This window comes from Cucurbita moschata, unplaced genomic scaffold (genome assembly GCF_002738365.1).
Source record: "Cucurbita moschata cultivar Rifu unplaced genomic scaffold, Cmos_1.0 Cmo_Scf00003, whole genome shotgun sequence".
Lineage (NCBI taxonomy): Eukaryota > Viridiplantae > Streptophyta > Magnoliopsida > Cucurbitales > Cucurbitaceae > Cucurbita > Cucurbita moschata.
Genome location: NW_019268519.1, coordinates 312,033 through 334,150, shown reverse-complemented (window position 1 = coordinate 334,150; position 22,118 = coordinate 312,033). Strand labels below are relative to the sequence as shown.

General features: G+C 39.1%; 6 protein-coding genes across 8 annotated transcripts; 4 read left to right on the top strand and 2 right to left on the bottom strand.

Moving 5' to 3' along the window:
• Positions 1–787: 787 nt before the first annotated feature.
• LOC111441024 (plant intracellular Ras-group-related LRR protein 9-like) lies at positions 788–4,359 on the top strand. The gene is made up of 3 exons (XM_023077918.1): positions 788–1,693; positions 2,904–3,070; positions 3,334–4,359. Exons 1-3 carry the CDS (start codon positions 926–928, stop codon positions 3,977–3,979), a joined length of 1,581 nt encoding a protein of 526 aa, XP_022933686.1. The 5' UTR covers positions 788–925; the 3' UTR covers positions 3,980–4,359.
• Positions 4,360–4,831: 472 nt separating this feature from the next.
• LOC111441026 (protein DETOXIFICATION 16-like) lies at positions 4,832–21,236 on the top strand. Of its 3 annotated transcripts, XR_002710068.1 has the most exons (10): positions 4,832–5,590; positions 5,762–6,306; positions 6,438–6,524; positions 6,722–6,778; positions 6,963–7,201; positions 7,381–7,499; positions 7,601–7,625; positions 7,657–7,742; positions 7,828–7,898; positions 21,226–21,236. XR_002710068.1 is itself a non-coding variant. In XM_023077921.1 (8 exons), exons 1-8 carry the CDS (start codon positions 5,306–5,308, stop codon positions 7,879–7,881), a joined length of 1,473 nt encoding a protein of 490 aa, XP_022933689.1. In that variant the 5' UTR covers positions 4,832–5,305; the 3' UTR covers positions 7,882–7,992. The 3 variants fall into 3 exon arrangements, 2 of the variants coding, with proteins under 2 accessions (XP_022933689.1, XP_022933690.1); XM_023077921.1 differs by lacking the exons at positions 7,601–7,625; positions 21,226–21,236 and having other exon boundaries at positions 7,656–7,742; positions 7,828–7,992; XM_023077922.1 differs by lacking the exons at positions 7,601–7,625; positions 7,657–7,742; positions 21,226–21,236 and having other exon boundaries at positions 7,828–7,992.
• LOC111441029 lies at positions 8,601–9,200 on the top strand. The gene has a single exon (XM_023077925.1). The coding sequence runs from the start codon at positions 8,656–8,658 to the stop codon at positions 9,037–9,039; it is 384 nt and encodes a 127-aa protein (XP_022933693.1). The 5' UTR covers positions 8,601–8,655; the 3' UTR covers positions 9,040–9,200.
• Positions 9,827–12,213, bottom strand: LOC111441023 (pentatricopeptide repeat-containing protein At3g48250, chloroplastic). The gene has a single exon (XM_023077917.1). The coding sequence runs from the start codon at positions 12,151–12,153 to the stop codon at positions 10,249–10,251; it is 1,905 nt and encodes a 634-aa protein (XP_022933685.1). The 5' UTR covers positions 12,154–12,213; the 3' UTR covers positions 9,827–10,248.
• On the bottom strand, positions 15,612–17,432 carry LOC111441027 (elongation factor Tu, chloroplastic-like). Its single transcript, XM_023077923.1, has one exon. It carries the CDS (start codon positions 17,271–17,273, stop codon positions 15,849–15,851), a length of 1,425 nt encoding a protein of 474 aa, XP_022933691.1. The 5' UTR covers positions 17,274–17,432; the 3' UTR covers positions 15,612–15,848.
• LOC111441025 (cytochrome P450 71A21-like) lies at positions 18,365–20,694 on the top strand. The gene is made up of 2 exons (XM_023077919.1): positions 18,365–19,306; positions 19,948–20,694. Exons 1-2 carry the CDS (start codon positions 18,407–18,409, stop codon positions 20,548–20,550), a joined length of 1,503 nt encoding a protein of 500 aa, XP_022933687.1. The 5' UTR covers positions 18,365–18,406; the 3' UTR covers positions 20,551–20,694.
• Positions 21,237–22,118: the final 882 nt, after the last annotated feature.

The window sequence follows — 22,118 nt, the reverse complement described above, 5'->3', positions numbered from 1 at the left end:
AGGTAGATATTAAGATATAAAATTTAAAGAATATCTTATAAAAATTAATTATAAATTTAATTAGTGGTATATTTTATATTAGAATTTAATTACAATATATTTTATCTTATTTTCAAAATTTAGTTCGTGGAATATTTTATATTAAGATTTGATTTGATTAACGATATTTAGTTAGGATTTGATTAACCATATATATTTTATCTTATTTTCAATATTTAGTTAGTCGTATATTTTAAGTTAATTCCTTATTTTATTGGTAACCCTGGTTTGATTGGTTATTTTGTTGGTAACAATAAATTAATAAATTAATATAGATCTCATTCTTAACCTTATCTCAATTTTTCATTCTTAACAGTATGTTACTCCCGACCGTAATAACAATATATAGTAAATAATTAACCAAAAATTAATCTCTAAGATTTGTTTTCACCCCTCAATTTGACAAGAATAAAGCTATATCATAAAGACCGTAATGTCTAAGTTATAATACAATATGGTTATCAAATTTAGAAACCCATACTCTACTCTTTGATATATAGTGGTTAGTGTTTATTATTTGTATAATTTATAGAGCAAAAAATAAAAAATAATTAAAAATCCATAATTCCTCTAATCTATAACCGTATATCTTACGCGAAAGGATTAGCAACGGACGCGTTAACGATGAAAGAAATGGTCAAATTTTGTTTTAAATTAAGAATTATCAATAACTCGACAATGCGGAAATTTATTATTACCCGCTGTTACAGTTGTAACGAACTTGGATGACGTGGATGAATCCGGGTGTGAAGGTTTGGCCGAGCTGAGTGTAATATCTCCGCTCCCTCCAGTTTCTGTTCTTCTTTTTCTTATTCTTCTTTTTCTTATTCTCCTTCTTACTCTCTTTGTTTTTCTGCTCCGATCAATTGTTCTTCGATCACTCACCATGGCGATGGATCCCAACCCCAAACGTTTCCCCATCCTTTCCTATGTCCTGGCCCGAATCCCCTCTCTCAGCCCTCGATCGCCGCGCACCGAAACCGACATCGAACAGCCTGCATCTCCGATGTCCCGCAACGCTCCGCATCATTCCTCCCATCCTTCCTCATCCTCCCCCCGAATCGTCGATCACATGCCTCATTTATCGGACCCTAAGTTATTGGCTTCTATGACCAGCGCTATATCTGATGTCGCTAAGACCCGATCCGTCCTCAAAAACCTTGGGGAGAGACCTGACCATGAGGCTGTCGATACTGCTAAGGCTAAGCTCGCTGATGTAGAATCCAAGTTGTCTGCCAAGCTCCAGGAAATCGTGCTTTCGTCTAGGCCGGCGGATGTGGAGTTGCTCGAGTGGAGGGCTCATCTTGCTCAGCAAGAGAACGAGTGCCGGGAGGCGGCGGATAAAGAGAAGCAGGTGTATACGGCGATCGTGCAATTGGATGCGATGCACGAGGCGTATGAGAAGATGTTGAAGGAAGCTGAGGAGAGGTTGGTGAAGATTTACGAGTCGGCGGAGAGAAGGCTGCCGGAGGAACAACGCTTGGATCCAGTCAACGAGGAGGTCAATGAGGATGTTGCGAGGATTCTTCAGGAGGCAAATGAGAAGCAAATTGATCGAGTTAGTCTCTCCGGCCGACGTTTGCGGTTCTTGCCTGAAGAATTTGGACGTATCCGGGGATTGGTCGTGCTTGATATTTCCTGCAATCAACTCAAGGTTAGCTTACTACATTCAATGCCTTATTCTTTGCATCTGTAGTCGAATCATCACCACACTGTGACAGATTATACTAGCGACCGATAATGAATTCCTGCTCTTCAAATGAACCATTTGTGTGTGAAATTATGTTGAATTGAAGGCTTCATTAGTTCATATGAGTATAGGGGCTTTTTGTAGATTACATGGCGATTAGAATTTTTGTTAGAGACACACGATTGGTTTAACTATGGCTTATCGTTCCAACTGTTTGAGAAGTCTTCGTTAACATCGACTTGTGTGCAGTATGTTTCAAGGCTGGTTTTTAGCTCCTCAGTGTTGTTTGCTTTTGTAATAATGATGTGCTTAAGGTGGATATCTGAATCACTTATTAGACTCTTGGTTTAACATTTCAATATATTGAGGATATCATTTTCTTCCTGTTTGGAGATGGGATAAATGGACGGGGGCCATTCCATTGAAGTTCTGCTGATTGTAAATTCTTTTACTGTCAATGATGACCATTTAGATCTTAGTGCAATGGTGCTTTTTGCAGGCCCTTCAATCGAAAATTTACACTGGGATGTTAAGGACCAAGAATTTTTTTCCCCTTTGTCATAGTCCTCCAGTTATAGGGCATTCAGAGCACTCTTGTAAAAGATGGGGGCTGGATATGGGTGGTTTATGCCAAGATGCATAGAATCCAACGGACAATGCTATGTAAGAACGGTGGTCTTTGGTAGAAAGATTAGCTCAAGAAGTCTATTAGGGACTTTTAACAACTTTCTTCGATGGAAGATGCTGGTATAATCCAGGAAACAGGAAGAAATTCCAACTCTGGGGCTACTTATTTTTGGACAGGAAAAAAATGAACTATCCATGGTCTTATCATTCATCATTGCTATGATGATGATTTGAAATCTATGGTGAGAAGTCTATAAATAACTGGTGCAGATGGCAGGAGATTGTCCTGAAGTATAGGTTAGATCAATATTTGAGTTATTAATGCTTTGCATCTTAAATATGTGGTTGGGCTATTTTTGCTTTTTGTATAATACTCTTCTCAACTTCCATTGATATGCTTAGCATGTGCTTTTCACAGATCTGTCAATATTGGACTTGGATTTGAGTTGGCCATATTAAAAATTGAAGATGCCCGAATATTTATTTGTATGATTTGTTTCTTCAATTATTTTTTTTATTTCTTCACTTGCATTTACAACTACTGCAGATTATCCCTGATTCGATATCCAGCTTAGAAAATCTAGAAGAGATGAATGCCTCATCCAATCTTCTGGGGTCATTGCCTGACACAATTGGTTTATTGCAAAAGCTGAAACTCCTGAATGTCTCTGGGAACAAGTTGCACGCCCTTCCTGACACAATATGCCAGTGCAGGTACTACGCAAGAAATAACACCTTTCTATCATTTTGCCAATATGATCATAGATCAACTGCTTAAGGCATATTCCTTTGATCAAGAGTGTTTAAATCCCTCACTTTACATGTTTTTGAACAAAAAGTCATCTTTCTAGCATTTCTCCATGACTGTACAGTACCCACATTTCACACGTTTTTTTTAAAAATATATTCAGCTATGGTTTATTATGAATTCTCTGCTGCAAAGTTAAGACTTCTATTTTTGCGTCTTGAATCCGTAGGTCATTGGTGGAGTTAGATGTGAGCTTCAACAGTCTAACGTACTTGCCAACAAATATTGGCCATGAACTGGTGAATTTGCAGAAGCTTGCTATCCAGTTAAACAAAATACGTTCACTTCCCTCTTCTGTTTGTGGTATGAGCTCTTTGCGTTACCTGGATGCTCATTTCAACGAGCTTCATGGCCTTCCTCAGGCAATTGGGAAATTGACTCAACTCGAGTATCTCAACCTAAGCAGTAACTTTACCGACCTTAATGAACTTCCACAGACCTTCGGTGATTTATCCAGCCTTAGGGAACTTGATCTTAGCAATAACCAGATTCACTCTCTACCCGATACATTTGGCCATCTTGAGAATTTAAAGAAACTAAACTTGGAGCAAAATCCTCTTGAAACTCCACCCATGGAAGTCGTAAACAAAGGACCGGATGCTGTGAGGACATTCATGTCCAAGAGGTGGCTTGAAATTCTTGAGGAGGAAGATAGCAAAAGAACACTTGCAGTGGAAGAACAAGGACAGACTGGATGGCTGACTCGAAGCACTTCTTGGGTGAAGACTTACGTTTCTGGGGTTACAGAAACCGTGTCTGGAATTGTTGGATCTCCTAAAAGTCCGAAAGACCCTTTTCTTGATCAGCAGCTATAATGTGATGGAGCTCTTACACCCATGTTTACATTCCTTACACCTCTACCTGTCACGGCCTTGCTTCCTTCTCCCCACACTGATTTTGGGTCCTTGATGATAGGCCTCGATCAGGTTCAGTAGATTCTTTATAATGTCATGAGAACTCATAACAAGCCACAATTATAAGCAATTTTTGTTGGAGTTTGAAGCCTGGATGAGTTTGCTATTGTGTGTTTTTGTAGCGTGTCTACGGCAATTGAACAGTGAGGGAAATTTGCTGGGTTACTTACATTTCTCCCCGGTTCATTACTGGCCGCATTGTACATTTCTCCTTACTAATAACCATATTTTCCCATCCAGTTTGACCTGAATGACTCTCTCACTCCGATATTTAGTTTAAATCAACTTCTTTTCCTTGCACTTTGAAGCCATCGATTATCTTTGGCTATTCATTTCTAACATTACTATCACATCATGTATGAAATATATGTACGTGTAAAGGATAAAGAAAGAAGAGATAGAAAACATATACTTTTTAGTCTTTTGATAGTTTCATGTATATATACATATTCTAGATCACTTTGTCACGTTTGAACACAGATTGACTTTTGTGTAATCTAGAGAGATCTTGTATGTGTATAAACTACAGGGAAACGTTGATTTCATTCATTATTAGATCCATTGTAGCGGATCCTGCTTTGGTTGGCCTTTCCAATAAATAAAAGAAATGAACTACTTTTAGTTGGGTGTAAAATGTGAGTGATTGATTCGAAGGCTTCTTGATCCTGGTTGGAGTGATTTAAAGGTTTATCATATTGTCGGCTGTGTTCAAAACAGAGGCGTGAGCGTGCCTTGAAATTTTGAACGCTCAAGTCTGTCTGCGTTTCAAAATTGGACTGCCACCGAAATGAAACAATTCAACCTTTTCTTTGCTGCGTTGTCCTGCAATCCAAAGCTTCACATTGCGACTGCATGCATATCGCCAAGTGAATGCTACTGAGATTCTCCTGTTCATTTCTAAGATAAGTCTCCTTCACTCAACTTTTATTATAGTTTATTAGTGTCAAATAAATGAAGCTTCTGCCTCCTCACGCAACCCATCTTCATGTTTGTCACTATAAACAATTGCTATTTATGACGTGGTGATTGCGTTTACTTTTCTATATTAAACGAATTCCCCTCGGTGTTCATGTGGCCCTTTTTGCTTATTAATTTAAAACTAGCAACTACCTGACGTGATTTCAATTTAAAAGGCAGTGCCTTGGGATTGTGTTCTTGTGGCCCTATTTGCATATTCTTTTGCATTCTTTGGAAATTGACACTTCTGTCTGCTGCTGCTTAATCTTGATGGATGCAGATTACAACACACAGTTGCTTAATCTCGATGAAGCCCATTTGGTTTCGGAGTGTGAGAGGGATTTGAAGGCGTTGGATAATGGAGAGGGATGGGAGGAGGTGATGACTGAGATAAGGAAGCAGATGGGGCTGGCAGGTCCTCTGGTTTTGGTGAGCTTTTTGCAGTATAGTTTGCAGCTGATATCGATCATGTTCATTGGCCATCTTGGAGAGCTGCAACTCTCTGGTGCTTCAATGGCATTCTCTTTTGCTGGAGTCACTGGCTTTAGTCTCTTTGTATGCTGCTTATCTTCCTTTCATCTTCCTTTCTTGTACTGCCAACCATTGCCAATTGTTTTCTTTTCAACTCCTCTTCATTTTAGGTTCGAATTAACATATGGAAATCCAATGTTCAATCAGTACTCTCACAATCAACAAATTTTTGTTCTTTATTTCACATTTTTGTAGCTAGGAATGGGCAGTGCATTAGAGACACTATGTGGACAAGCCTATGGAGCAAAACAATATCACATGCTCGGGATCCACATGCAAAGAGCCATGGTAGTCATTTCAATTATCTGCATTCCCATAGCCCTTTTGTGGGCATCAATCCAACAAATCTTCACACTTCTCAAACAAGACCCACTCATTTCAGAGCAAGCTGGAATCTATGGCAAGTGGCTAATCCCCAGCATCATCCCTTATGGCCTTCTTCAGTGCCAACTTAGATTCTTACAGACTCAAAATCTAACTTCTCCATTGCTGATTGCCACCGGAGCTTCCAGTCTGATCCATCTTTTTGTTTGTTGGGGTTTGGTTTATGGATTTGGGTTTGGCATCATAGGAGCTGCTTTGTCCTCTGCCATAACTTACTGGATCAATGTGCTGGTTTTGGGTCTGTACATCAAGTTTTCTCCTCAATGTCAGAAGACTTGGACTGGCTTCTCCATTGATGGAATCAAGAATTTGGTTGGCTTCTTGGCTTTGGCGATTCCTTCTTCACTCATGGTATGGTGAGTAAAGTAACTGACCCGGTCGGTATCTCCTAAGTTATTTATCGTTTGCAACTTGAACACTCTTTAATCGGCATACATAAACATTTCCAAACTTCATGATATAATATTGTTTAATTCATGAATGGCAGCTTGGAGTACTGGTCGTACGAGTTTTTAGTTCTCATGTCCGGGCTTCTTCCCAATCCGGAGTTGGAAACGTCGATGCTGTCGATCAGGTTGGGTCTATTATATTTGCTAGTTTAAAACTTTTAATTTTGTATGTACCGACTTAACACTTGGTTTATCAAATAAAGCATCATTTTGTAAGTTAATTTTGAGCTCAGTTATTCTTAGATAATGTAGTCAACATATTGGGTAAGCACAATGATCAAGTAGACTTATAATTATTATGTGTGAAATGATTTGGTTGCAGCTTGAGCACAAGTTCGCTGGTTTTCAGAATCACCTATGGCTTCGGCAGTGTAGTGAGGTATAAATTACCCGTTTATAAATTTGAATGGGTTGAAGATCTATTAAACACAAAATTGAAAATTTATGAATTTTTTTTTTTTTTTAAAAATTTGGAGACCAAATAGATACCAACTTTTAAGTTTTGGAGACTAAATTTATAGTTTGATATAACTGAAACTGTAATGTTGCTGTTATGAATGAAGCACAAGAGTGTCGAATGAGTTAGGGGCAGGGAAGGCAACGGCAGCTAGGCTAGCAGCGAAGGTAGTGGTGGTTTTGGGGGTCGCAGAAGGAATGGCATTAGGAATTTTACTAATTGCTTTGAGGAACGAATGGGGTTATGTGTTCACCAATGAAGCAGAGGTGGTGAAATATTTGAGTATGATAATGCCAATACTTGCCACTTCCAACTTTATGGATGCCATCCAAGGCGTCCTTTCAGGTACGATATGATTCCCGAGAAATTTTCTAGAGTTCTTTATTTGAGTTTCGTATTTATTATATGACACGTCAGTTTTTTCTATATATTAACCCGGTGCTACAAATACATTTTTTGTATTTGTGGTACCCAGTAAGTAAGAGATATTGGGTGTAATTTGTTATTAATAAATGGGTATTCAGGGATAGCTAGAGGATGTGGATGGCAGAAGATAGGGGCATGGGTGAACCTTGGAGCATATTACCTACTTGGGTTACCTTGCGCTATAATCTTCACTTTTCTGTTGAATTTTGGAGCGAAGGTATATATATTACTATTTCTTATTTTCTCTCTAATTATTAATTACCTTAAAATAATTATAGTTATTGTTAAACTCTCGTTTGAATTTGGTTGAAAATTAAGATTTTAAAAAGTAACAAATAAAAGAAAGAAAGTTTGATATTATGGATAATTACAGGGACTATGGATGGGAATTACATGTGGAAGTTGTCTACAATCCATTCTGCTTTTGTTCATTACTTTTAACACAAACTGGGAGGACCAGGTCCTTCATACTTCCTATTTTTCCTTTTTAATTTTTTTTTTTCTTTATTTACTCTTATATATATATATAAATCTTCTTCCATCAGGCAAGCAAAGCAAAGGAAAGACTACTGTATGGCTCAAGTCTTCCTCTCATATGAGAATTGAGAGCTGATATGTACAAATGTCGCGAGGTTAAACAACTTGATCTTCTTTATTGGATCCGATCGACTTACTTATTTTCCTATCATTTACCCATTTAAGTTGTATTATACTAGTTGGCAACACTAATTAATCACAATTAAATAAATATATGATTTCATTAATATAAAACTTTAGGACATAAAGAGAAAAAAAAAGGAATGAAATTTATATTAAAAATATATGGGCACATGCAGAGAGTAGTCCCTAAATTATGCAATTGGCAGTTGACTTACTACTTCAATCAAAGCTCATTATCAAGTACCAACCTTGTTATAAAACATCTTATATCCCTAATTTTAGGGATTTATATCAAATTTAATCATAAATTTTAATTTCGTCAAATTAAGTGTCTATTCAATTTTCACTAAATATTAGTTTTATAAGAATATTTTAAAGAAAAAAAAATGATTGCTGAAATAAAAATATCATATACTATAAATTGCAATATTTTATGAATTGAAGGCAGAAATTAGTTTTGTAGCTTGAAAAGATATATTGGCCCCCACATAATGAGGTCGAGCACCTCCCCATGTGCAGCACATGGCTGCCAATTCCTTTCCCAAACACCAATCTTGAACCAGCTTTGAAATAATCAATCAAAATCCAAGATTCAATTAATATCCATTTGAGTTGTCATAATAATTCATATATAAAAACAAATAACAAACGGAAAGTTTGCATAAAAAGCACATACTCTCGTCAGATTGCTCTGTAACGCAAAGCGCAGAAGAATGTCGACTCCGGTGACGGAGGCCGTTTTGCTGTCGGGGATATTTCTGTTGCTTTCAGGTTCGTGTATTGTCGTTCTTAATTTTGATTTGATGGGGCGATGGGTTCCAATTGTGGGGTTGTTAGTGGTTGCCGGAGTGGCGGTGGTGGCCGCGAGAGCCACCATGGTGGCGTGGATCACGGTGTTGGTGCTGTTGGCGTTCGCCGGAAACCGACGGCGGGTTTTGGTGAAACAGGGAAGACAGATCACCGCTGATGTAGCCATGTACTTGGGCGCCGTGTTGGTTAAAGAAAGAGGGCTTGTTGCTGTTGGTTTCGCCGCCGTCCTCAGCCTCGTCGCCGTGGTTCGGTCGATGGAGATCGATTCACTTTCTGTTTCTGTTTAATCTTAACAATTATCGAAGAAAAGAATGGTTTTTTATTTTGTCCGGAGAGAGAAATTGGGGGAATTTTAGTTTATTTGATAGTGGTTGTAGATTGAGCCATATAGTCACATTGTAGCGGCCTTGAGAAAATGCTAGGGTAAAATTTGATTGTATATGTTTCTGTACGATTATTTTATAAATGTTTCAAAATATAAATCGTTAGAATGATGAATAAAAAAAAAAGGATGCGAGGAAGTTCTAAAAAAAAAGAATGCGAGGAAGTTCAAAAATATTTATGAAAAGTCTAAATTATAAGTAAGACTAAAGTAATTATTTAAAAAAAAGTTTAATACTAAAAAAAAAAAAAAGAATATATATTTAATTTAATAGATTTTGAGGCATAAGAGTGATATTGGAGAAAGCATAGTCCAAAAATTGAAAAGTTGAGATACAAACAAACATAATATTTAATATTAATAAATAGAATACGAAATTCATTTTATGGGAAAACAAAAAGCATTCAAAATTTGGTGTGAAGAATGAGAGTGAATGAAAGGAAATAAAAAGAAATGAAAAGGGTTGAAGGAAGCGAAACACACACACGAACCGGAAGAGCTCAGAGAGATGAGTTCTTCCTTCCTGCCTTCCATGTGACTTTCATTAGTTTACGCCTCCCTCCCACTCTCTCTCTCTCTCTCTCCCTCTCTCTCCTTAAGATCCACACAAATTCAGTTCAGACATGCGGAATCATATCACTAACACCAAAGAGCTTCTGCTAAAATCGTCGAATTTTAGGATATTTCTATGCCTAAAACAAGCATCAGGGCATACTTGCATCAGGGCATACATTAACATCATGTGCTAAGGAGCATATGAAGTATTCATAACACACGTACATGGCAACATTGGATTACAAAAAGAATGTAAACAGAAGAACAGGCACCAAAAGAAAAGGGAAGAGAGACAAGTCATATGGTACGAAATTAGATATATCAGCAGGCAGATAAATTATGATGAGTGAATGGTCCAAACTGATGGGAAGAATCGAAAAGACGAAGACAAGGAGGCAACTATTTCCCTCCACCAACTGCAGGCCTGCTAGTTTTTTGCAAACCAGAACAGCTACATGAGCAGATATAAGCATTCATGAACTTGGACTTCTCCAGTCTGTGGACTTAATCCTCGTCGGCCTAACTGAAACTGCATCCGATGCGTTGTTAATCCTGATGATTAAGTTCCAATTGGATTGGGAGAAGATTGAGTAGTAGTAGTAGTAGTAGTGCTTTTGCTTTCTGCAGATCCAAAGAGCTTACAAATTTCACTATGCTTTCGAATGTGATGTGGGCATTTAAAGAGCAGATCTTTGGCCTCAGAATGTCTACCTTCGTTGAAAAATGAATTAAAAACATGAAGATAGGCAGACATGGAAGGATATTCTTTGGAGCTCAGAGCCTTCAAGAATTCAGCAGCATCCTCCACTGTACCAAACTTGGAGATATATTGAACAAATGGTTCAGGAAAAGGTGGGTAGTTCTGTTTCTTCATTAACCTAAGAAGAGAAATAGCTTCCTCAAGTTTCCTTACTTCAAGGAGCTTTTCGATTAGATGTTTGTATGTTGCCTGCCATGGTCTTAAATGAGCCTTATTCACCAACTCAATCAGCAATTGGTAAGCACCATCTAACTTTTTCTGGCCAAGGAAACCGCTAATTAGAACATCCAAAAGATCGGCGTCGGGATCACAATTCTTCTCTATCATCTTTGCAAAACAAACTAATGCCTTGTCGACTTCGTTGGCAGTACAATGTCCTTGAATTAAAATGGTCCAAGTCTTGATATCAGGAACGCATCCTTGTGCTTCCATCTCATCCAGCACTTCACAGGCTTCCTCAAGTCTCCTAGCCTTGCAAAGTCCAAATACCAATTGGCTGTATGTAACATTGTCAGGTTCATACCCTGCATTTCTCATGGACTTTACAATATTCTCCGCTTCATCGAACTTTCCTGCACTTGTCAATGACCTATGGATTCCATCGTAAACAGCTTTGGAGAGACTGTACCCTGTCGCCTCGAATTTCTTGGCCACTCTAAACACTAAGCTCAAATCTGGATTATCACTAGCAGAGATGCTCCGCAAAAGCACACTGCAATCCTGCAATGAGGGTTTGTAAGGCCCATCCATCATAAGCTCGTAAAGCTTGACAGCATCACCCATCATCTTGCTCCTCTGAAACTGCCTAGAGATCTTTATGTAAGTATCGATATCGATCTCATGACCAGCATTCTTCATTTCTTCAACCAAACCCCAGAACGCCTCAATCGAGTCATCCCGTCCCAAAACCCTGGCAATTGCATTGTATGTAACTGTGTTGTGATCATAATCCGGTCTACAACCAACCCAATGAAAAAAGCTCAAGCCTTTCAATGGAAAATTTCTAAGTTCCTTCAACACTCTAATTACAAAGCTATCTGATAATACAATGCCAAGCCCCTCAAGTTTTTCAGCAACATCATTATTCCACTCTGACCGTAAAACAATGTTAACCACCTTCTGCACCACACTATCCATGGCATTTTCTTGCAGCATCCGATTGTAAAAATGAGTCAAAGCCGTGGCATCAGCGGCCTTCTTTGCCCTCTTCAAGACTCCCAAAATGGTCAAATAAGTTTCCTCATCAAGGTAAAACCCCCGTTCTTTCATAACTCTCAACGTAATCCAAAACTGCTTCATCGATTCATTTTGAACAACAATCCTAAGCAAAATGCTATAAATCGGAGAACTCTGAGTAGACCCATTTTTCCCGCAGGCCCAGTCGAAGAAATCCGAGGCCTTTTGGGGTTCTTTATCGAGTCTTTTCAAGACATAGACCATAGTTTCGTGTGTGAGTGTAGGGTTTAAAGTCTCTAACTCTGTTTCTAAAGTTTCCGACCAATCGTTGGCCAAAACAAGCTCGAGAAGCGAATGAGGCTTCGATGAGAAAAACAGTATACGATGATTTGTTGTGAAAGGGGGAAAGCGGGATTGATGAGAAAGAGAAGAAGGCAAAAACCGAGTCACCTGAGAATAGCAAGACCGAGTCGAATAGAGCGAGTTTGCCAGCGTGAGGGAAGTCAGAATTGCCTTTCTTCTCGCCATGGTTGCTCAGGGAAACTCCAATCGGCGTTCCAGATGATGTTCAAATGAAGAAGATCTCCGAGTTGGGGTTCTTTGAGGGTTTAACGGCACGGCTTCACCACTATCGCTGTCGGGTCGGGTCGGGTATGTTCACTATTTATTATTATTATTCTTTTTAATTTTTCATTTCTTACAAATTTTAAGGCTAAATTGTATTTAATTAATCTTTATTTTTATTAAAAAAAGTACAAATTAAATTAATTGACATCTAGCCCAGTGAGTGGAGCTCAATTCTTTTGGTACAAAATAGCTTATATTTGAGCTTCGTCAGAACATGATATACTAAGTAGAAATTAGCTCGTTAATCCTTTAAGGGTATATTCTCGGTCAATATGTTACACTTTTTTAGTCTCCTATTCCCTATCAGTAGAAACCAACTTGTTGATCCTATAAGGCTATAGTCTCAGACGCTAATATGCTATACTTCTTTAGTCTCCTATTCCCTATCAGTAGAAAATTGCCGGCTGATCCTATAAGGGACATTAACTAAATTACCATCAATATTTTTCAATTTTATGGTGAGGAATATTGAAATTGGATCATTTGACACATGTGCTTACTACTAAAACATCACAAGAGCTTTGTTCTCGAGCCATTTTCAAATGGGTATGAATGCCAACTCAAAAGAGCGGGTTGGCCCATTCAAAAAAAAAAAAGAAAAAGAAAAAGAAAAAAGAGTCCATTTTTCATTACTATATGCATTATAAAGTATTTAGGTTCTTACAAAAAAAAATAAAAATAAATAAATAAATAAAGTTGATGTATTGTAAACTCGTAATTGGTATAATTTCTTAGAAAGGTAAAACATTGGAGATGAAAAAGTGAAAAAGACAGAGAAAGGCAATGAGAAAAAAATAAGAGAATTCCGGTGAGTGGGGAATTTTGGTGGCCGGCATACGCAGCACATGTGTCAGCGAACAGGCTCCACCTCCATTGACTTCATTGCAAAGCTTGGTTTAACACACACTGCTATGCCTACCCATCATGCCAGACACCCCTCTTACGCGTCCCTTTGCCATTGCTCCGGACGCACTTCTGGTCTTTGGATTTAGGGTTTGGTGGAACACAATGGATTCCGATCATATACCCTAGATTTTGTAGGAGATAACACAAGATCATTCAGCCAACATGTGTAAATAGCAAGCGAGGACATCACACACATCCGTCTGGAAGAGGTTTCTACACAGAAATACTCCCACCAACGTGGGATCTCACAATTGGTTGGAGAGGAGAACAATGCATTCCCTGTAGAAACCTCTCCCTAGCATATGCGTTTCAAAAGTCACGAGGGCGACGACTATAGTAATGACTCCGGGGTGATTGTGGTAAGAAGTAGGAAGGGAGGAGAGACAAAATTGAAGGAGGTGTTAAAAAGAAAGAGAGGAATGAAAAAAGAGGAGGAAATTATTGAAATATGAGGAGGGAAAGCGTGGAAGGAGAGCAACAAGAATTTGAAAGAACCGACAGAAAGAGAAAAAGGGGAAAGGGTTAAATTAAAAGTTGGTATTGGGGTTTTAGGAGGGCGTATAGAGGCACACCTTTAGGGCACCATCCCTCCCTCCATCCCTTTTAAACCCACTCTAACATGTAAAGCCAATCCCAATATGCATGCGGGAATAATTTCATTCACTATATAACCCCATTTTCATGCTCTCCTGCTCTGCTCTCTGCTCTCAAACACACCCTATAATGGAGCGCTGCCCTTTTCTTCTTCTTCTTCTTCTTCTTCCTCTTCCAGCCCTCAATGGAGGATGGTTTGAAGAATTTGGAGGTGCTTGGCGGGGGAGAATTGGTGTAGCAGCTGCCTGAGCTCATCCAAGCACGGGGGAATCAAGCGCCCTGGTCCGACAATATATATATGTATAAATCTATGTATGTCCTTTAATCATGTCTGCAACATCTAAATTCAGACAAATGTAATGGGTTTTATGTTTTGTTGTTGTTGTTGTAGTATCTATGTTAGTAGTAGAGTGTAGGTAGCGATTATATTATTATGTGTCACATGTGATAGAAGCTATGATATTGAATAATTGTTGGTATTTATTAGAGTTTTAGAAAGAAGTGAATTGTGTTGGTTTGGATGTGGTGTGTGTGCGTGCGCGTGTGTGTATGCGAGGAAGAACAGGAAGAACAGGAAGAACAGGAAGAACAGCAGGAAGACTGAGTTGGAACACAGAGACAAGATCCAAAATTTGTGTTGAAATTGGAGAGTTGGAAAAGGTCATTTTCTTGGGAGTAGGTTAGGTAATGTATATGTGTATATATCGAGGTCTGAATGCATCAAACTTGAAACAAACAGGAAGGAAGAGTGAAATGAAAGTGGAGGAAGGAAAGAAGAGTAGGACTTGCTTCTGTTTAAAGCCAACCGTGACCTTCCCCTTTCACCCAACCATATTCTTTTTTTTCTTTTTTTATATTTTTCTTTTTTTATATTTTCCTTACCGATATCTATTTACTCGTTTAGACAGACAGGGTATTGAAAGAGTAAATGAGGATAAATGAACTAAAATACTAAATGAAGAATAAAAAGGAGAGATATGTATAGTATCAATTTGAATCAATTTTAAAGCTACTCATACATATCTCACCTTTAAAATATATGAGTGGAAGATTGTAACAATTGTAACAGACAAAACCGAGAAAGGAACTTTTTTTTTTTGGACGTTTCCATGTATGTTCACTCAAGAAATGAAAAAAGTTGAAAAATAAACCTGTTTTCTAGTGAAAGTGTCTATAAATTTCATCAAATTTGAATATTCCTCACAAAACGATTTTGTTTTTTTCTCCAAATGCTTCATGGATCATAAGGTTTCCTAGGCATAGCTACAGGTTCTGTGAGAATAGCGAGAGACCAATACAAGAACTGAGAATCTCGTATCCTTCCGTCTCAATGAATGGTAAAATCAGAAAAAGCTTAGTTATTGAAAGAAGAGAACAAAGCAAAACGAATACTACAAGACATTTTCTTAACCAAAATTACACCTGAAGCCACTGTGCAAGTATCACCAGCCTGAAGCCACTGTGCAACACCCACAAACAGTATCATAAACATCCAAACTAGCAGCGTAATTCAGTGACGGCAGAGCAATTGATAGATTATAGCTTATGAAAACAGAGTCATCAGCCAAAGCCCAACAACCTACTAATGCCTTCAATAACTTCATGGCAATATCAAAAAACAAGAATTTCAATCCAATGAGATGCTATTGATGAGCTGCAAATGAAGCTAACTCTGCAAGATTTTACCTTCAAACAATAACGATGGCAACAACAAATCATTTTGGTACCGTTTGTTTGACAGACATAGAGTGTGGGATTCAGAGAGAAACGAAGAAGAACTATCACAAAGGAATGGTAGAATGCATAAATGCAGATGCTTCATTGAAAGACCCTCCACAAAACTAAGCAGCACAAGAGAGGGGACAAAAAGGTATCCGCAAATTATACCATCATAAAAACAGTGTCCAGCCACGGGACATGTCTGCGCCAGCCAACAAGATAATAACAAAACTACAAATATATGGCATTGAAAATCCAGAAAGTTACAGAAAATGAAGAAAAGAAATCATTGATGTTGGTTCAAATTTAGCCTAACTTAAAGGAGTAACGAACATTTCAGTTGATTTTCCACAATTTAAGTTGTTTCTCCTTACCACTCACTCGATTATAGATTGGATCACACCAGCTCCAACAGTCTTTCCACCTTCTCTGATGGCAAACCTCATTCCTTGTTCACAAGCCACTGGCATTATCAGTTCGACAACCATTTTCACTCGGTCTCCTGGCATAACCATTTTGGACTCCTCGTCCTTGTCGTTCATAATCGAAGTCACCTTACCGGTGACATCGGTCGTCCTCATGTAAAATTGTGGTCGGTAACCGGCGAAAAAGGGTGAATGTCTACCACCCTCTTCCTTCTTCAACACATACACAACTGCAACAAACTTGGTGTGTGGGGTGATGGTGCCAGGCTTGGCCAAAACCATCCCTCTCTGGATATCAGCCTTTTGAACACCTCTAAGCAACAATCCTACATTATCCCCAGCCAAAGCTTCATCAAGAATTTTCTGAAACATCTCCACCCCTGTTACTGTTGTGTTTCTAGTTTCCCTCAATCCCACAATATCCACCGTCTCTCCGACTCTAACGGTACCCCTCTCGACACGCCCTGTCGCCACGGTACCACGACCAGTAATAGAGAAAACATCTTCAACAGCAAGCAAAAATGGAAGATCTGTTTGTCTTTCGGGTATGGGAATATAGCTATCAACAGAATCCATAAGTTCAAAAATTTTATCCACCCATTCGTTTTCGCCTCTAACAATATTGGGGTTAGCCATTAGAGCTTCCAGAGCTAACAAAGCAGAACCAGCAACAATTGGGACATCATCACCTGGAAATTCATAAGACGAAAGCAATTCACGCATCTCCAATTCCACAAGCTCCAGAAGCTCCTCGTCATCAACTTGATCCTTCTTGTTGAGAAACACCACCATATTGGGGACACCCACTTGCTTAGCCAACAAAATATGCTCCTTGGTTTGTGGCATTGGGCCATCAGCGCCCGAAACAACCAAAATTGCGCCATCCATTTGAGCAGCACCAGTAATCATGTTCTTGACGTAATCAGCATGGCCAGGGCAATCAACGTGGGCGTAATGTCGGCTCTCAGTCTCGTACTCAACGGTGGCGGTGTTAATCGTAATACCCCGAGCTCGCTCTTCAGGTGCGGCGTCAATTTCGTCATATTTCTTTGGGGCTTTGCTCAAAGCCATGGTTAAAGCGGCGGTGAGAGTGGTCTTACCATGGTCGACGTGCCCAATTGTGCCGATATTGACATGGGGTTTCTTCCTCTCGAATTTGCCACGAGCGGCGCGAATAGTGAAGGAAGGAGAGCGTTTAACAGTGGCGGAAGAGGAAGAAGTGAAGGTAAGAGGGCGAAGAGAAGAAGGGTTCAAGAAAGAGGAAGAAAGGTTGGTGATAGAGGAGGGTTTGGAGGAAAAGGGCGAAGGAGAGGGATGCGGGAAAGCGAGCTTGGAGGAAGTGGAAGTGGAAGCGGAAGCTAAGGAAATGGCCGCCATTGAAGAGCGAGGAATCCGAGAGAGAAACTGTGGAAGAAGGGAATGGATAGATTTGAGGGAGTGAGGAGAAATGGAGCGTTATCTTGTAGAAATGGGAAGACGAAAGAGAGCCTCAAATGGGCGTTCTATCCATTTCTGCCACCACCACAACTCTTCGGTACCCCCGAGTTTGTGTGCTACTGCTCCAAAAAAGGGCGCCTAGGGCTTCTCCTGAAATTCCTATTTTATCCCTCTTACAATTTTAAAATCACCAAAAACTCCTTTTGCGCTGCGGTGTCGTTTTTTACTCCACAATTATCACCACCTCCCGTTTCCTATCGCACCTCCGGTGGCATACACTTTCCGTGCTATTTATTTTATTTTAACAATATAATAATTATAGTTTTCTTTTTCTTTTCTTTTTCTTTTCTTTTTTTAGGAAAGAAAAACTAACAACTCTCTCCATCCGAGTAAGCTTTTAATTCTTTCTTTTTTTGGTTAAACTAATAAAATACTTTAAAAATTAATATTCCATTTAAAAAATATTCTCCCATTTTCAAATATTTCATTAATATTTAAAAATAAACTTAAAAAATGTCACATTTAGAGTAATGATTATTAAATTTTTTTTTTTAATAAAAATAAAGGTATTAATACTCATTTTAAAATTTTATAGTTATATTTTTTAAATACAGTATCAAGTGTAAATGTATATTTTTGACTTCTAAAATTGCTAATTACCCAATCTATATTATTAGAGGATTTGTATATCCCAAAAGAACAAAGTTGTTTGTTCTTCTTTTAATATGTTTATATATATAAAACAAATATCTTAAAAATTTGAAACTAACTTATTAAAGAAGCAAAACATATACCATTTAACTAACCGGTAATAAAGGGTATAATTTATTTTTATAGTTAAAGTGACCGTTCTACTCTTTCATCCATTTAATAAACATTCATATTTTTTTATTTTTCTATTTCTTGTTATTTGATTTTTAAGATTAAAATTAGAAAACTTTTGATATATATATATATATGGTCTCTACACTAATAATAATATAATATGGCTGACTTGGATCGTCCAACCCCTTGAACCATTATATATGCAGCCACCTCTTCGTTCAGGTAAAAGCAGAGAGAGAGAGAGAGCAATGGAAACTCTCCTTCTTCTTCCATCATCACTTCATACAATTTTGTTCGGTGGTTGCGTCCTTGTCCTGATCTTCCTTCTCCAAAAATGGCTGCTTTCCAATCAAAACTCATCAAAAGCCTCGCCGCCATCTCCGCCAAAGCATCCAATCTTCGGCCACCTTTTGAAGCTTGGCCGCCTTCCTCATATCACTCTCCAAAACTATGCTCGCCGCTACGGTCCTCTGTTTCTCCTTCACTTGGGCGCCAAGCCCACCATCGTGGTCTCTTCTCCCCAACTGGCTCGTGATATCTTGAAGACTCACGATCTTACCTTTGCCAATCGACCCAAATCAAGCATGGCTGATAAGCTTCTTTATGGGTCGAAAGATATAGCGATGTCTCCTTATGGAGAATATTGGAGGCGGATGAGAAGCATCGGGGTGGTCCGTCTTTTGAGCCACAACAGTGTCCAATCGTTTCGTTGTGTTAGAGAACAAGAAGTGAAGGCCATGATCGACAACATCCAACACAATCCAATTTCGGTTAATTTGACTGAACTCTTCTCTGGACTGACCAACGACGTGATTTGCAGGGTGGCTTTTGGGAGAAAATATGGGATTGGTCAAGATGGGTCGAACCTTAGAGCCCTTCTCTTGCAATTTGGGGAGTTAATGGCGAGTTTTATCATTCGAGACTACGTTCCATTGCTGGGTTGGATCGATGGCATTACTGGGTTCGACGTCAAAGCGAAGAGGGTAGCCAAAGAGCTGGACGTTTTGTTAGATGAAGTGATTGAAGATCATATTCATTTACAGAACAGAGCAGAGCACAAGGACTTGGTGGATATTCTACTCTGTATCCAAGCAGAGAACTCCACTGGTTTCCCCCTTCAAATGGAGAGCATAAAAGCTTTAATCTTGGTAAGGCCCGATTACTAATTACGAATCTCCACAACGGTATGATATTGTCCAGCTTTTATCTTGGTAAGACCCGGTTACTAATTACGAATCTTCACAACGATATGATATTGTCCACTTTGAGCATAAGCTCATGGCCTTGCTTTGGGCTTCCCCAAAATGGCTCATAGGAGATATATTCTTTACTTGTAGACCTATGATCGTCCCACAAATTAGCCAGTGTGAGACTCCCTCCCAACAATTCTCCCCTCGAACAAAATACACGGTAAAGCCTGCCTCCCCTAAAGCCTATGGAACCCTTGAATAGCCTCTCCTTAATTGAGGCCCGGCTCCTTCCTTGGAGTCTTCGAACAAAGTGCACCCTTTGTTCGACGCAACTTCTTTATTCGATACATGAAGATTCTATTGACGTGAGAAAGTTAAGGGCATGACTCTTATACCATTTTAGGAGTAACTATTCTCCACAATGGTATGATGTTGTCCACTTTGAACATGAACATAAACTCTAGTATGTTGTTTTGGGTTTCCCCAAAATAACTCGTACCAATGGATCATTACTAAATTAGGCAATGTGGAACTCTTTCCCAGTGACAGGCCGGGCATTTGTTCTTCTCGAGTTATCAACGTTGTGATTTTGATTACAGGACATGTTTGCAGCAGGCGTAGACTCGACGTACGCAGCATTAGAATGGGCAATGTCAGAATTGTTGAAACACCCAGAAAGCATGAAGAAATTGAAGGGTGAGATGAGGGAAATAATGGGTGGGAAAGGCTATGTGGGTGAGGAGGATATAGAAAAGATGCCTTACTTGAAGGCAACAATCAAGGAAACGTTGCGGCTACACCCACCACTCCCGCTTCTGTTCAGAGAATCGAGCCAATACATTAAGGTGAAGGGATACGATATTAATCCCGGCACTCGGGTTATGATCAATGTATGGGCCATTGGAAGAGACCCAGAGGTGTGGGAAGAGGCAGAGGAGTTTCGACCGGAGAGGTTCATGAAGAGTTCGATGGATTTTAAGGGTCACAATTTGGAGTTGATCCCGTTCGGTACAGGGCGAAGAGGGTGTCCTGGAATTTCGTTTGCAATGGCAATGATTGAGATGGCTTTGGCGAATGTGGTGCATAAATTTGAGTGGAAGTTGCCGAATGGAGCAGCCGGGGAGGATTTGGACATGTCTGGAGTGTTTGGGTTAGCCACTCATAGGGAGTATCCACTTGTGGCAATCGCAACTTCTTGTTAGAGGGACTTGATGTCGTACAACTCATAGTACGTGGACATAAACTGTTTATCTACTTCTCGTAGACTATTTTCTTGTTTGATCTTCTTTCTATAAAATATTATTAAATAAATCGGAATGACGCTCCAGAACGACACTCCTCTATGATAGTGCAGTTCCCGAGTGCCTTCGCACCTCAATCGATACCTGAAAAAGATAGGGAAAGAATGATGAGTATAAAAATATACTCAGTAATCAACCTACTTATAGGCTCTCATCGCTTCCATCTTTTAGTAGATTCCCACGACTTTTCTTTCGTCTATAAGAAGATCGAGCTCACTCTTACATTTCTCTAAGCTACTATGTAGTTCTTGAAATTTCAATTGATTGTCCATCTGTGTAGTCCCTAATCCTTCTTCGAGATTGGTTTACAGTGTCACGGCGTCGGCCTTGACGTGTTCCTACACTCATTAGACGTGTTCATACTAAATCACCTACCTGCATAGTCCCTAATCTCTTCCAACACCGATTTACGAAGTTGCAACGTCGGCGTTGACTCGTTTCTACACTTGATAGGGGCTCTCATACTGGCACCTTCTCATGTAGTCCCTAGTCCAACCAAAACTAGTTTATAGGTTCGAATGTTTATACACTTAATAGGGATCTATGTCTTGAGCTAACTACCCTTGTAGTCACTAGTTTCTCTCAAAAACTGGTTTAACAGGATTAGAGCGTCAACCCTGCCCTGACTTTACACTCAATAGTAACTCAACTAATTTCGTGATTATGTAGGTTACTTAAATCATGTTAATGCATCGTGGAGGTCTACTAGGTTCTTAGGGTGTTCATGCGGTTTAAATTCCATTTTCTCATTTCCAGGACATTCTAGGTTAGCCCCTCGGCTTAACCAATCCCTGGATGCACATAGGTCTAACCTCTAGTTGTGCATGTAAATTGACTAGCTATAGCGTCCTAATCTTAACTGTGATCTTGATGCATGCTCTATTAGAAAAATATATCTATCAATTGTCTCTAACACATAAATCATGTCTACCCGTTCACATATGTTATTCAAAAAGGTATTCCTACGGTTGCATGAAAATTGTAACATAAATTATACCCATAATCACCTAGAGCATCTATTAGAACATCCCTTCCTCCATCATACCACAATGAAAGGCGTTAAATTAGGCCTTCTTGTCAAATCTCTTGTTCTAAGGACAATTTGACCCACGTTATACAAGCCATTAGCTAGATGGGATAAGGGTGAGGGGTCGCGTCCTCAACATAGGTGACTTTATGAACTTAAGAGGTGCTAGCTCTCCCCTTAAGTAAGGCACCATATAGTCTCATAAAAGCCAAACGAGATAGACACTTCATCTACGTTGCCATTTTGAGTCAGCTCACCTCTTGAGTAAGACAACATATAGTCTCATAAGAGCCATACGAGATAGACACTTCATCTACGGACACAGGTCTCGAGTAAAAATATGTGTGGTGACAATTCTAAAGCCTAGATTCTCAATTTCCTCGGATTTGATTCCTTAAATCATTATATATATAGACAGCCACATCTTTCAATTTCTAAATTA